At 38.8% G+C, this 14508-nt stretch overlaps 1 protein-coding gene across 1 annotated transcript in view; it reads right to left on the minus strand.

The window, feature by feature from the left end:
* Positions 1-12289: 12289 nt before the first annotated feature.
* The window catches only part of EIF2A (eukaryotic translation initiation factor 2A), a 37745-nt gene continuing 35526 nt past the window's right edge, over positions 12290-14508 (minus strand). The window contains exons 12-14 of the mRNA XM_029215022.1: positions 14166-14294; positions 13312-13377; positions 12290-12690 (exon numbers count right to left, since the gene is read on the minus strand). Coding sequence (XP_029070855.1) covers positions 12625-12690; positions 13312-13377; positions 14166-14294 — 261 coding nt within the window. The 3' untranslated portion in view covers positions 12290-12624. The remainder of the gene's footprint in view (positions 12691-13311; positions 13378-14165; positions 14295-14508) is intronic.

Below are 14508 nucleotides of genomic sequence, written 5' to 3' on the forward strand. Positions count from 1 at the left end.
TGTTATGTATATTCCCAGGGCTGCACTATTGTTTCTTGACTGCTCCTCCCTTGTTTCTGTCCCTTCCCTGATTAGCAACAGTTTGAATCTGCCCTTTGGAACTCAGGGAAGGTCAAGGAGTCTGAATGAAGCCTATTTGCTACAAACAAGAAACCAGAGACACAGAAAGGATTTGTACCCAGGAGAGCCCCACAGGGGCCCCACAGTTCCATTTCAAAATCAGGACGAAAATAAAAAGTAATCCTTTGCCATTGGTTGATATGTCTTTTAGATCCCACCAAACAAAGCCTTTAAGGTCAAGATTACACCAGGAATTGAAAAAGTTTCATGTATTATTCATTGCAGCAAAGGGAACACACACCACAGGGAATCAAGGGGAGTCTCAGTAAGAGGGTGTTAGGAAGATTATTATAGCATCTGGGCTTTGGATGATTTGGGAAGAGTATTGGGAGTGCCAATGGAAAATTTGGTCATATTTTTTAAATAAAGCCTCAGAGTGAATAAACATCAACATTTTGGATTATTTAGCCCAGGTATTGCAGTTATGAAATACATCAGGTATGAATTCAAGAAATAGTTGAATAGGAAGTTCTCAATAAATGTGTATGCCCATAGTTTCTCATATCCAATAGTTTGAATGAAGCACATGATCAAAAATTGTTTCCTAATTTAAGGATGCAGTGAAAGTCTGAAAACACTTCACAATATTTGATTTCAACTCAAAGTGACTAAAACAAGTCTTATATATCTTAGTGAGATAGGAAGGGGGCAGGGCACAACCTTTAAAAGAATGACATAGCTGTTGAGGACATGACATAAACTGGTTAGAACCAACTAGGTCCAAGATCGTGGATGAGTAGACTTCCACTAGACCTTGAGCCTCAGTATATGCTCATCTACTGACAAACTCTGAGTACAGCAAGGTTGCTGGATATAAGCTCATTTTACAAAAATCAATAATTATCTTTCACCAACAACTTAAAAATGTATTTTTAAAAAAATGTATCCTTTACCAATACTTCCTAGAATAAATCTAAAATGAAATGTGCAAAACTTTTATAAAGAAAAATATAAACCTTTCTACTTACTCTTCAAGGCCAATTCACTGTTTGTTCAGTGAAGTCTATCTTCAGCCCTTCCTGCACTATGCCCCTGATGCACTCAGCACTGACCTCCTACCTAGTCATTATATAACACTGTAATCGGTTATTACTATGTCAGACTCTTCTGCTTTTAGCTGAGACTGGCAAGGTTAAGGACTGTCATTCTTCCTTGTAGTCCAGGTGACCATGGACTTCTTGAAATAACAATGAGAATAAAATGAGAACAAATAATATCAGCTACTATCTATCGAGTGCCTACTATATACAAGGTGCTATTAAGGGCTTTACTTATATTATCTTTATTTATTAATTAATTACTTACACAGAGCAAATAATGTTTGAATGTGTGCATGTCATGGATGGTTAAGATTTTAAACAGTGAAGAAGAAAAGAGAACGTAAACAAAAGCCAGGAGAGGGGTCGTTGCAGGACTGCTGTGCTAGAGGGGGGTTCCACTAGGGGATGAATGGGAAACCAGATTGGGAATGTAGGTGGGGCAGATTGTGGAAGTCCTTGAATGCCAGGCTAAGCAGTTTAAATTTTTTTCCTATAGAAAATGGGAGCTATTGAAGATTGGCAGCATTATCAAAGCACTGTCTTAGGAAGACTGATGTAATAACTGTGTGCATAGTGATTGAAGCAAGAAGTGTCTAAAGGTAGGAACTCAGATACAACAGGGAGTAGTTAATGCAGAACAATCATTATAAACCACTTTGACATAGCACAAAGCCAGGGCACAAGGAATAACTAGACTTGCTGGGTTCTTGAGGAACGACTTCTTAAAGAAGATCACTATAGGGTAAGAAAATATTTCAACTGGGAACAATAAGATGTGCAAAAGTAGACAAGTGGAAAATCTCATTAAGCCTAGAAGGTTTCCACTGCTGGGGCTCAGACATGTGTGGTGTGGCTGGCAGGTAGACACATGTGTATGTGGGTTAGGGTGGGGGGACATGGAATGAATCCTTCTGGGAAACAATGCATTTTATGAGAAGGAACCAAACAACAAGAGCCCAGGCAGCGACAGAGCACAGGTCTTTGGGGGAAAGATGATTCCAAATCCAGCATAAGGACTGTTGCTCAGATTGTATCCCCATCCCAGCCCAACTCAATTCAAAAAAAGTGACAAGTCTAAAAGCCTAAAAATGCAGCACAACATTGGAACCCCAGAAGCACAACTTTTAACAACTCTCCCCCAAAAGAATATAATGTAAAGGGAAGAGAGACATTCTCCATCTTATCCAGGGACACAAGCTATGGCATGATGAAGCTCTAGCATATCAGGCTTATGATATGCTAAATATGCCCAGATGTTGAAAGAGACCCCAGGGCCCAGTGGAGCAACCTCAGGTGCCAGCAGAGGGTGGGGTATGCAGCAGTGCAGATGTAGCAGTTATCAGAAAGAAGTATGGTGCAATTAGGGGCAGTGGCAACACCCGATAAGAGTGAATTCACTTACTGAATATAAATCAGACATCCCCTGGAGCCTCCCAGACATACTTGGAAGTGGGGCAGGGGTGACAGGCATTAAATGGATTTGCATGTAGGACCAATGAGTCTGTGACATGTGAGCTGGTATTATTATTATTTTTAAAAATAAATTTATTTTATTTGTTTATTTTTGACTGCGTTGGGTCTTCGTTGCTGCGTTCAGGCTTTCTCTACTTGCGGCCAGCGGAGGCTGCTCTTCGTTGCGGTGCGCAGGCTTCACTGCAGTGGCTTCTCTTGTTGCAGAGCACGGGCTCTAGGTGCGTGGGCTTCAGTAGTTGTAGCACGCGGGCTCAGTAGTTGTGGCTCACAGACTCTAGAGCGCAGGCTCAGTAGTTGTGGCTCACGGGCTTAGTTGCTCCGCAGCATGTGGGATCTTCCCTGACCAGGGCTCAAACCTGTGTCCCGTGCATTGGCAGCCGTCTTCTAGCCAGGAAGAGGGCCCTCACCAAGAACCAAGCTGGCCAGCACCTTGATATTGCACTGCCCAGCCCCCAGACCTGTGCAAAATAAATGTCTCTTGTTCAAGCCACACAGTCTATGGTATTTTATTATAACAGCCTGAGTTAAGACAGTGAAGAAGCAATAATCATGTCTCTAGCTCAGGTGTTCTTCTGATTTAATTGGTCTAGGATGAGGCCTGGGCACCGATGTATTTAAGTTTCCCCGGACTATGAAGCCAAGTTTAGTGTACTAGACTTGAGGTCTCTTAGGGTATAGACTCAGGTCTTATCTGTCTTCAAATCTCCAGAGAACCCAGCAAATTACTATGAACATGGAAGTTACTTGAACTTTGATTGCAGTGAATGGTAATGGAAAATTTGGCAAGTGGTAAAAGAAGATAATTTGTCAACGTGTTAAATTTCAACTTTTGACTAGATAGTCAAGTAAACTTATGATGGAGATAACTAGTAATATGGTACTAGAAAGAGACAGAATGTAAACATATGTATTTGGGGATAATTTAAGTGCACGTGGTAGCTAAAATTATGAAAGAACATCCATATGTAGTAAACATATAATAGTTTTGATGCCTCAATTAAAAGCATTTGATACAAAGTAAATTAATATAATCATCTAGAATTGAACTTAAAAACAGTATCTAGAGAACATAGGCTGTATGGAAAAATATTATTTGAACCGAATGTATCCATTTCAAGATCGAAAGTAAGAAAGAAATAAAGAACGCTGTACAAAATTTGAGCAGCAAGTTACCTTGTGGGGGCTTCTTCATAATATTAATAAGGTGCATATTGTAGGAAGGCTCCCCAGCATTGACTCCCCCTCTTCTGGTAATGGCACTTCAGTTTCTCTTTGGAGGACTGGCCGGAACCCATTGCACACAATCTTGTTGGGACTGTCAATTAAGATGCCCAGGGCTTCCCTGGTGGCGCAGTGGTTGTAGCACGCAGGCTCAGTAGTTGTGCCGATGCAGGGGACACGAGTTCGTGCCCCGGTCCGGGAAGATCCCACATGCCGCGGAGCGGCTGGGCCCGTGAGCCATGGCCGCTGAGCCTGCGCGTCCGGAGCCTGTGCTCCGCAACGGGAGAGACCGCAACAGTGAGAGGCCCGCGTACCGTCAAAAAAAAAAAAGAAAAGATTCGCAAAGCTTTCCCAGCCAGAGCTGTGACCATGTCCCAAGCCAAAAACTATTGAAGCCAGTTAATTCTGGTAGAAGAACCCTGAGGAGCATTATAGACCCCAAACTACTCTGGTTCCTGTCATCTCCTGGGCCTCACTGTTTTTCTTTTCACTTGAATCTGTGAGCTGTAGCATATTCTGTTACTACTCTTTTCCTCTTAAGTTAGAGAGAGACCATTTCTTTTGCTTGCAAACTAAGAACCCTAACCTAGAGCCATGTTAAGCTCTTTCTTTCCTTAAGCCTGGTTTCGATTTTTAAACTCTTGCCACTCCCATCTCCAACTCTTAAACATAGAATTGTTGGCAGACAATACTTAGAAGTTCAGACAGTAGACTATCAGTGTCTAGGAGGCCATTACACAGATGGGATAACCCGGGCCCAGCAAGCTGTTCAGGCCAGCAAGCTCAGAATCAAGGCCAGACCTCAGTACCAGGAAGGGGCTGGAGCAAGAGGCCTAAGATTAAAGGCGTACAATAAAAACTATGTTCACACAAACACCTGCACATAGATGTTTATAGCAGTTGTATTCACATTGTCAAAACCTGGAAGCAACCAAGATGTCCTTCAGTAGGTGAATGGTTGAATAAATAAACTATGGTCCATCCAGACAATGGAACACTATTCAGCGCTAAAAAGAAATGAGCTATCAAGTCACGAAAATACATGGCGAAACATTAAATGCATTATTACTAAGTGTAAGAAGCCAATCTGAAAAGGCTGCATACTGTATGATTCCAACTACGTGACATTCTGGAAAAGGCAAAACTACAGAGACAGTAAGATCAGTGGTTGCCAGGGAGAGAGTAGGGAGATGAATAGGTGGAGAACAGAGGATTTTCCCATCAGTGAAATGACTCTGGACGCTACTATAATGGTGGATACACGTCATTGCACCTGAGACCAAACCCATAGAATGTGCAACACCAAGAGTGAAACTTAATGTAAACTACGGACTTTGGATGATTATGATGCATCAAGATAGGCTCACCAGTTGTAACCAATGTCCCACTCTGGTAGGGGATGTTGATAATGCGGGAGGCTGTGCATGAGTGGAAGAAGGGGTATACGGATAATCTCCGTACCTTCACCTCAATTTTGCTGAGAGCCTAAAAACTCATCTAAAAAAGAAAATCTGAAAAAGAAACCACCTTTCCTTCCTCTGCAGCAGTCTTGCTAGGGTCAGCCACTACCTCTTTCTCCTCCAGGGAACAGGGGGATGTTCAGAAACAGTCAAGTCTCTTCATTTAGATTGGAGGGAGTTCAGATTCTCACAGCTTCTGTGCGGGGTTGGCTTCATGGCTGTGTGACCTGTGTAGTTACACAGGGCCCAGGACTTAAAAACGCCCTGCACTTGGTTTAATGCTTTGCTGTCACTGCCATGAAACTCTTAGTTTTTGAACAGGAACTCCACATTTTCATTTTGCACTGGGCCCCTGCTACTTCTGTGCCCAAGGCTGATCACGTCTCTGTTCCGGTCAATATTACCAAACTCTCTATCTAAATTCCCAAGTCTTTCATTGCCAGTGTTTAAATGCAAATGCCTGCTTGAGTTTTGTGGTCCAGATGTATTATTTCAATCAATAAGTATGCATGAATTGTCTCTATTATATGACTGGGGGCTTGGGAGAGGAAGCACAAGCCAAGGACTTTAGACTCCTTAAGAGGGTACCATGGGCCCTTGCTGGGAAGAAGAGGGGGAGAGAACACAAAAGCAAAGCAGCCTGGGCGCAATAAAAGGTTCTCTCTGGTGATATCACAATTCTAGGATTTGACCTGTTTAGCTTCAACTGAACATAGACAAATAAACAAAACTGTGCTCAGAAGTAATTTTGCCCAAGGATGTGAATGCAAGCAGCTCTGCTTTGCCATGTCTTTTAAGACTTTAAAAACACAGCTGGGGGCTTCCCTGGTGGCGCAGTGGTTGAGAGTCTGCCTGCCGATGCAGGGGACACGGGTTCGTGCCCCGGTCTGGGAAGATCCCACATGCCGCGGAGCGGCTGGGCCCGTAAGCCATGGCCGCTGAGCCTGCGCGTCCGGAACCTGCGCGTCCGGACCCTGTGCTCTGCAACGGGAGAGGCCACAACAGAGAGGTCCGCCACCGGAAAAAAAAAAACAAAAACAACAACAACAAAACACAGCTGACTTTTGTTTTTTGACTTTTCTTTTGAAAGGAGCTTAATTCCTAAGAGATTTGTGGAGGTATTCCCAAGTCACACAGTTCCTGATTTGCAGCTATACCTGGGTTACACAGCACCTATTTCCTCTTCCAAGGGTGCTCACCATCACTCCCAGCTCAGAAAAGAACCAGAGATGGTGTCCTGGGTGTGATGGCTCTGACCCAATTCCAGGGTCTCTTTGCTTCACTTCTCCCTTGCTTTCTTTCTCTGTCCATCTCATGTATATCTTTTTCTCTGTAATGTCTTTTTCACTTTCCCTCCTGCTTCCATTTTTTGCTTAGTGATCTTAGGAAAAATCTCAGTTGTGGTTGAATTTGGAAATAGTGAAAATTTAAATGAAGGAAAAGAGAACATAAGTTTATATGTATGTAGCAAAGAACCAGTATCTAAAGCACACAAAAATGACCAAAAGCATCTATAGGAATCTCCTAAAAATTATTTTCTTCTACTTTTTCCTTCATTTAAATCTGCTTAAAAAAAAAGTTAGCATTCAAACTTTCAAAAAGAATTCTCAATGGGCTTCCCTGGTGGCGCAGTGGTTGCGAGTCTGCCTGCTAGTGCAGGGGACACGGGTTCGAGCCCTGGTCTGGGAGGATCCCACATGCCGCGGAGCAACTGGGCCCGTGAACCACAACTACTGAGCCTGCGCGTCTGGAGCCTGTGCTCCGCAACGAGAGAGGCCACAACGTGAGAGGCCCGTGCACCGCGATGAAGAGTGGCCCCCGCTTGCCGCAACTGGAGGAAGCCCTCGCACAGAAACTAAGACCCAACGCAGCAAAAATAAATAAATTAATAAACTCCTACCCCCAACATCTTCTTAAAAAAAAAAAAGAATTCTCATTCTATTTTCTATTATTGGCCTTACATTTTAAAAATTAATTTGTAAACAGCTTTTTTGTTTTAATGAATCTATACTCAGTTCTTCCATGTAAAGTTTTCATGGACTCACCTCAGCACCAATAACCACTTATATTATTATCCTCTATGGGAAAACATATGCAAATTCCATTTGCAAACATTTGACCTACAAACAAACTCTTGAGACACGATTCATTTGCAGCCAATAGGAGATTACTGACAGAACTCAGGGGAAGGTAGGAGTTAAGTCTGATGGCAAGGGGCTAAAGAGGGTTAATTCAAGGAGTTTGTCAATATAAAAAGAGCAGGGACTTCCCTGGTGGCCCAGTGGTTAAGACTCCATGCCTCTAATGCAGGAGGCATGGATTCAATCCCTGGTGGTCGGGGAACTAAGATACCACATGCTGTGCAGCCAAAAAAAAAAAAAAGGAGCAGCACCCCATGCTATTACGTTTTCATTTGCATATTTCTAGTATGGAACATATTTCCATAAATTCTAATTCCTTACTTCCCCAATTCTCTGATCTTTGAAACCCTCTAGTGAACATAACAGGAATTGTGCTTTGGGTGAAATGAAAAAAATGCTTTTGATTTTCAAATTCACTTAAAATATAAAGATATTATAAAATATTTTTTAAAAAACCTTTAGAAGTATGCTTTTCTGACTTCCACTTTAAGATAGCGAAATAAGCACATGCATTTGCCTCTCTCCTTTCTCAGGATCTTAGAGAAATGACAGTAAAGTGGTACAGCAATAAATCCATGGCAACGCTGGAAAGAAGGCAGTGGTCTAGAAACTGTAAAAACTCTATAGACAGGGAAGTGTAATTCTCCCACATGACCAGAAGACGAGAACAAGAAATACCGGTAAACCACAGTAGTATCTCCCATCTCTTTATATCGATATACAATGTATGCTTGTTTTATGTATTTTTGCCTAGGTGCTATATGGACTGAATGTGTGTGTCCCTTCAAAATTCCTACGTCGAACCTAGTCCCCAGCATGATGGTGTTTGGAGGTGAGGCCTCTGGAAAGTGGTTAGGTCATGAGGGCAGGGTCCTCATAAATGGGACTAGTGCCTTTATAAAAGTGGCCCCAAGAGCTCCCTCACACCTTCCACCACGTGAGGAGATGGTAAGAAGACAGAACCGGGAAGCAGATTTGTCAGAAATAAATGTCTCTTATTTATAAGCAACCCAGTCTATGGTATTTTGTTACAGCAGTCCTGACGGATTCAGACACCTGGCTACATCTTTTGGTACCAGGTCTTGAATCTTCAAGTGTCTTTCACTTCATTTCAATGTCAATCTTAACATTTCTAAATACATTGTATTTCCTTTGTAACCTGCACTTTACACAGTAAACACTTGATGAATTGACCTATGCACCTCTCTAAAAAGCACTAAGTTTATTCCTCCTCAATCTGGTTTGATTTTATGGTCTTGGGGGCAAAGATGACCCAGAGAAGTAAGCACCTGGTGTGGCTTATTCCACTATTCCTCCTTCCTTCCAGGAATAAAGAAAACACTTAACTTTGGCAAGATTGGAACAGCAACGCTGTCACTGTAATTTCTGTCATTTTACTACTTATAAATTCATATCACTTTGCCTTGCTCTGGACATTAATATATTTACATGGGTGAATGAATCCAAGAACTGCTTTGAAACCTCACTTGAATAAAGATTTTTAATAGTCCTAGCTGTCCTTTCTAATATCTCACTAACTCAAAGAAATATACTGCAAAAATGACCACCAGTTAAACTGAGCATCCATAGAACAAATTTAATTTCTCAAAACATCCAGCTTAATCCCAGAATACAGATAAACATCTATACTTGTTATTTTAAAGCATGTGTATATATGTGTGTTTAACTGACATTTTATAACCTAAACGTACATCAGTATGAGCTGGTTAAATTATCTTACCTCCACACAATGTGGTCATTATAAAGATATATGTATAAATTTTAAAAGAGCTATGTACTGATATGGAATGATTTCCAAAATATGTTAAGGGAAAAAAGGAATAAAGAACAGTGTATATGCTTTTTTTTTTAACGGAAGTGTATGTATACTTGAATATAAATATGCAATGTATCTTTAGAAAGATACATAAGGAAGTGGAAATTGCTGCATCTAGAACAGAGGTACTTTTCACTGTGTGCCTTTTGCACTGCTTGAATTAAAAAAAAAAATCCTGTTCACATACTTCCTATTTAAAATTTAAAAAGAGAGGATTTTATGTTACTATATACGATATTCTTACAGATCAGTAAGATGAAAGCCAAATAGAGAAATGGGCCAAGGAAAAGAAAAAAACAATTCACTAAAAAAATATAAACCACCATCAAATGTGGAAAAGTACATAACCCATTACTAATAAAAAGAAATAACAAAACCAAAAAGTATTATTTCCCTTCCCTCGATTTGGTAAAAATTCAAAAGCCTTATAGATTTGATAAGAATATGGGAAAATTTCACTGGTAGAAGTATAAACTTTTAAAGAAGGAAGGACTTCCCTGGTGGTCCAGTGGTTAAGAATCCGCCTTCCAACGCAGGGGACTCGGGTTCGATCCCTGGTCAGGGAACTAAGATCCCACACGCTGTGGGGCAATTAAACCCGCATGCTACAACTAGAAAGCCCGCATGCTGCAACTACAGAGCCCACGTGCTGGAGCCCGAGCACCCCAACTAGAGGAAGCCTGCGCGCCGCAATGAAGAGTAGCTCCTGCTCGCCACAACTACAGACAGCCCGTGCGCAGCGACGAAGACCCAACGCAGCCAAAATAAATAAATAGATAGAAAAAAGTTAAACATTACAAATAAGGTTAAAGTTCCTTTTGACTACCGCCCATCCTAGTAGTCAATGTTATCAGTCCAGTGCATACCCTGTCCAAAGTTTTTTCTGTAAGTTTACATACTTAAATGTAGCCATAAAAAACATAGTATTGTTTCAAAAATATTCTGTATTATTTGGCAACATATATGTTTTGACGTAAATTGTATCTCTATTCCTTTTCTAAGAGAATTCCTTTTTTCCAGCTACAAAAGTTGGGTTTTGCCCCTTTTTCTCTTCTCTCACTGGGAAGCTTGTGTAACGCATGCACGAGCCTTTGTGTCTACTGCAGTTATCTCCCCTCAAGCTTACAATGGTATTCACAGATGCTTATGGTAAATGCCAAATACATTTCAGAGATGATTAAGGAAAGGAGATTTTTATGAGAATACAGGATTTATAGATTTTCCTTTATAATGAATACACAGCAGTGTATTTAAAATTTCATTTTCAAGCACACGTTTATCACCTTACACTCTTCTATCACCTTACTCTTACTCCCTGAGGACAATGTATTTAAAATAAAAATCAAACAAAATATGTAGTCAAAGAACATGTCAGTGATTTTTATATTGATATGTGCTCAGAAATAAAACATTTCTTTGGAAAAAATTAAATGGATTAAATTACACAAATAAAGACAATTCTAAAAAACGAGTCCAAGCAATCTAATTTTGGTCAGAACAGTCACCTTGGAGCAATTAAAAAGCATCTGACTAAAACAAAAGGTTCAATGATACTACCTCTAAAATAAACATTTTATTTTATTTTTCTTAATTTTTTTTGGCCACGTGGCATATGGGATCTTAGTTCCCAGACCAGGGATCCAATCCATGCCCCTGCAGTGGAAGTGTGGAGTCCTAACCACTAGGCAGCCAGGGAGTTCGCGTAACATTTTAAAAATGATGAATATATTTGCTGTAAACTGTGTAAACTGGTAATTCATTTTAAAAATTTAAAATTAAAAAAAATTATTAGGCTGCCAGGCCAAAAAACATTATACTGTCTCAGGACGAATTATTTAACATTTTATTAGAAAAACAATTTTTAAATATATTATAAAAGCAATATATTACTTTTAAAAAGCTTAAGTTTCTATTAACAGAAATAAATTAATGTTGAAAGCAATTATATGTACATGAGTGTGTGTATATTCACACTCACTTCACACACAAAACATTTAAAATACCACTCAAATTTTAATGCATTAGGTCTTTACCAAATCTTATTTGCAGCTTTGGGGCATCAGAGAACTCAGTTATCTGTTTGTGTATATCTCTCAAAGTATTCCTAGATTCTTTTGTTTTACTTAAATACTAGCTCTAGATAATGAAAACCTGTATCAATGCAAATGAAATAAAAATAACTTCAAATGTAAATCAGATGAAAAAAATTAACAGTAATAGATTCTAAAACGAAATAGAAATTAGTTTTGATAGCTGAGTATCTTGGATTATCAGTACATCTTTTATTCTTCATATGAGTGAACAATCAAAACAATCAAGGTGACTATAGCAAAATGATCACAGTTCATGTTTAGAAAATATTTACCTCATCATTAAATGATCAGGTTTATTATTTGAAATATCAAAATAAAATGTTTTGCTATTTTCTATTTTTATTCTATACTTACTTTTTAGAACTAGTCAGAAAAACTTTACTTCAAATACTACAAATAATATAAACAATTTAATATATTTATCTTATTATTTTTTAAAAATTTATTTATTTATTTTTGGCTGCATTGGGCCTTCATTGCTATGCGTGGTCTTTCTCTAGTTGCAGTGAACAGGGGCTACTCTTTGTTGCAGTGCGCTTCTCTTGATGAGCAACACGGGCTCCGGGCGCGTGGGCTTCTGGAGTTGTGGTGCTCAGGCTCTAGAGTGCAGGCTCAGTAGTTGTGGTACACGGGCTTAGTTGCTCCACAGCATGTGGTATCTTCTGGACCAGGGATCAAACCTGTGTCCCCTGCATTGGCAGGCAGATTCTTAACCACTGTGTCACCAGGGAAGTCCCAACAATTTAATATATTCCGTACAACCTGATTTTAAGGTGTTTCTTTAACGTCTGATAATACAGTGTTTAGGATCAAGATAGCCACATTATATATTCAAAGGAAATATTTCCCAAACTTGCCTTGTAAATTAATAAAGAATCCGTTAATTGACGAAAGTCAACAATGATCAAATTTAAAACGTCTTTATTCATTCATATGGTAAATACTGTCCCCTACTAAAAAACAATGACATTGGTCTTTCAATCTGTCAAGCTTAGCTTAAACGAAAAATCATGTCTCTTTTCTATATCATGTGTTGACAAGATATAGGATGCAGGAGGTAAAAATCAATTTAACAGACATTATTAAATAATTCCACACATATGCAGAATCTTGGATAAATGGTTAAAATTATAAGTGAACATTAAATGTGGGCACATGAATATTCCATGTACACCAATGGGTTTAACAGAAAATATGTTTGCATTGATTTCTGGTAACCAACTTGCTTTCTTTGAATCTTTAAATACCCAGTTCCAAATCTTCCAGCTCCTGGAGAAGGGTTTTCTCTTTCTGAATTTTCTCCAACTAGAAAAGTTTAAAACAATAAAGTTATTAAATAGGAAATAAAATAATTATTGGATCTATAGCCATATAGCAAAAGAGAAAAAATTTAGAGAAAGAATATTTCTGAGACTTTACCAGATCTACTGGTAAACATAGATTTAAAAATACAGATTAGAAACAAGTTCTAATTTGTTATTTGGTATGAATTAAGGGAGCAAAAAATGGAGCTGTCTTACTGCATGCATCTTTAGGTCTAATAAATCTTCCATTCTACACTTGGGCTTCAAAGTGTTGAGGAAAGGAGGAGGGAGAGGGGCAAACGGGACAGTGTGACCTGAGACACAGGAAAGAAGAGAATCTTCCATTTGTCTAACATAATATAAACTGCCTTTATTTTCAGCAGCAATGGCATTAGTATGCCTCAGAGGAAATAGGGACTTCCTCATTCACCACGATCCACATCATGTCTTCCCCTACCCTTGCCTATTTAAGACTAAAAATGTTAAAAACAAAAAAAAGGCACATGGTTTTCAAAAGAAGTTTTAAAATCTATATGCTCTTTTACCTGATTAAATAATTGCTTATAATAAAAAGGGAAGGGTGGTAGTGACTGTGAGCCCAAATGAAAAACACAGAAAAGACCTGATTTTTTTCTAGCTGTTTTCCAGTTGCTGCTTGTTCTTTCAGTTGTTCAATTGCTTTCAGTTTCTGCAAACATCAAATATATTATGAGTCAAAAGGAAGAATAAGTAATTTTAGAATGCAAATTTTCTTATTAACAATTCAATCATATAAATGTGAAGCCTGAATAAGGAAAATCAATTATCTTACATTTGTATCAGGAACAGATTGCTAAAATGCTAAGGTAAACTACTTTTTAAAATTAAATGTAAAATTGGGTATGTTAAGAACATGGAATTTAGCAAAGTATTTTTCAAGATTTTAATTAATATTATCATATATGTGTATACATGTACATGTATTTAAATATATCACCATTTTCACCATTTATTTCAGAACCTCATTGTACCTGGACAATGTCTTTGGCTTTAAGAGAAACTCCATAATGTAGCCTGGGAAGGGCTCTAGAAACCTGGATTTTACCTCCAAGGCCGCCATCACAAACTGGTTGCAATTTGACAAGTTAATAAACTTCCTTTTGTTTCTCTTTCTTCATCTTTAAAAATGGGATAAATATCTGCCCTTACCTGTCTCACAAGTGTCTAATGAAAGAGTGAGTATAAAAGTGTTCAAATGTACATTATTTCTTATTACTCCAAAAATCAATAATAGAGACTAATATCCTTTAGACCACTGTGAACAGAACTAAAATAGGTGCCATTCCTAAGTTACAGTATTTCATGGTGAAAAAGCAACAATGAGGACTGTACAAACCTCTCGGATGCCTGTCTTTAGGCATCTAAGCATTACTTTCTTTGTATAATTCTCATGTATTCTTTCAATAAACACATGTGCTTTTCACTTAAGCCTCCCACCTTCTTCAGGTTCTTGATTTTTTTGTCTATCTCAGGGTCTCCGGAAGTTGACTGAGAGATAGTATTTCGTGGTGTGCTCTGTGGGGCAGGGGTAGGTGCCATATCTGGACTCTTATCACTTCTTGCTTCCTACAGGAAATATTTTCAAAAATTCAATTTTCTAAAATGAAATCATTAAAGTATTTCAACAAACACAGCCTTGGTACATAAAATTCACAAACCAATATATGATTTTATCTTTTCCACATTTTATATAAAGAAAGCATCTGAATTGCTGGTCTCATGAAGTATGCTATATTGTCCCATAACAGATAATTACAATGAAGCGTTCAAAAAAGTCACA

Source organism: Monodon monoceros, unplaced genomic scaffold (genome assembly GCF_005190385.1).
Source record: "Monodon monoceros isolate NGI ecotype Baffin Bay Population unplaced genomic scaffold, NGI_Narwhal_1 Super_Scaffold_11, whole genome shotgun sequence".
Taxonomy (NCBI): Eukaryota; Metazoa; Chordata; class Mammalia; order Artiodactyla; family Monodontidae; genus Monodon; species Monodon monoceros.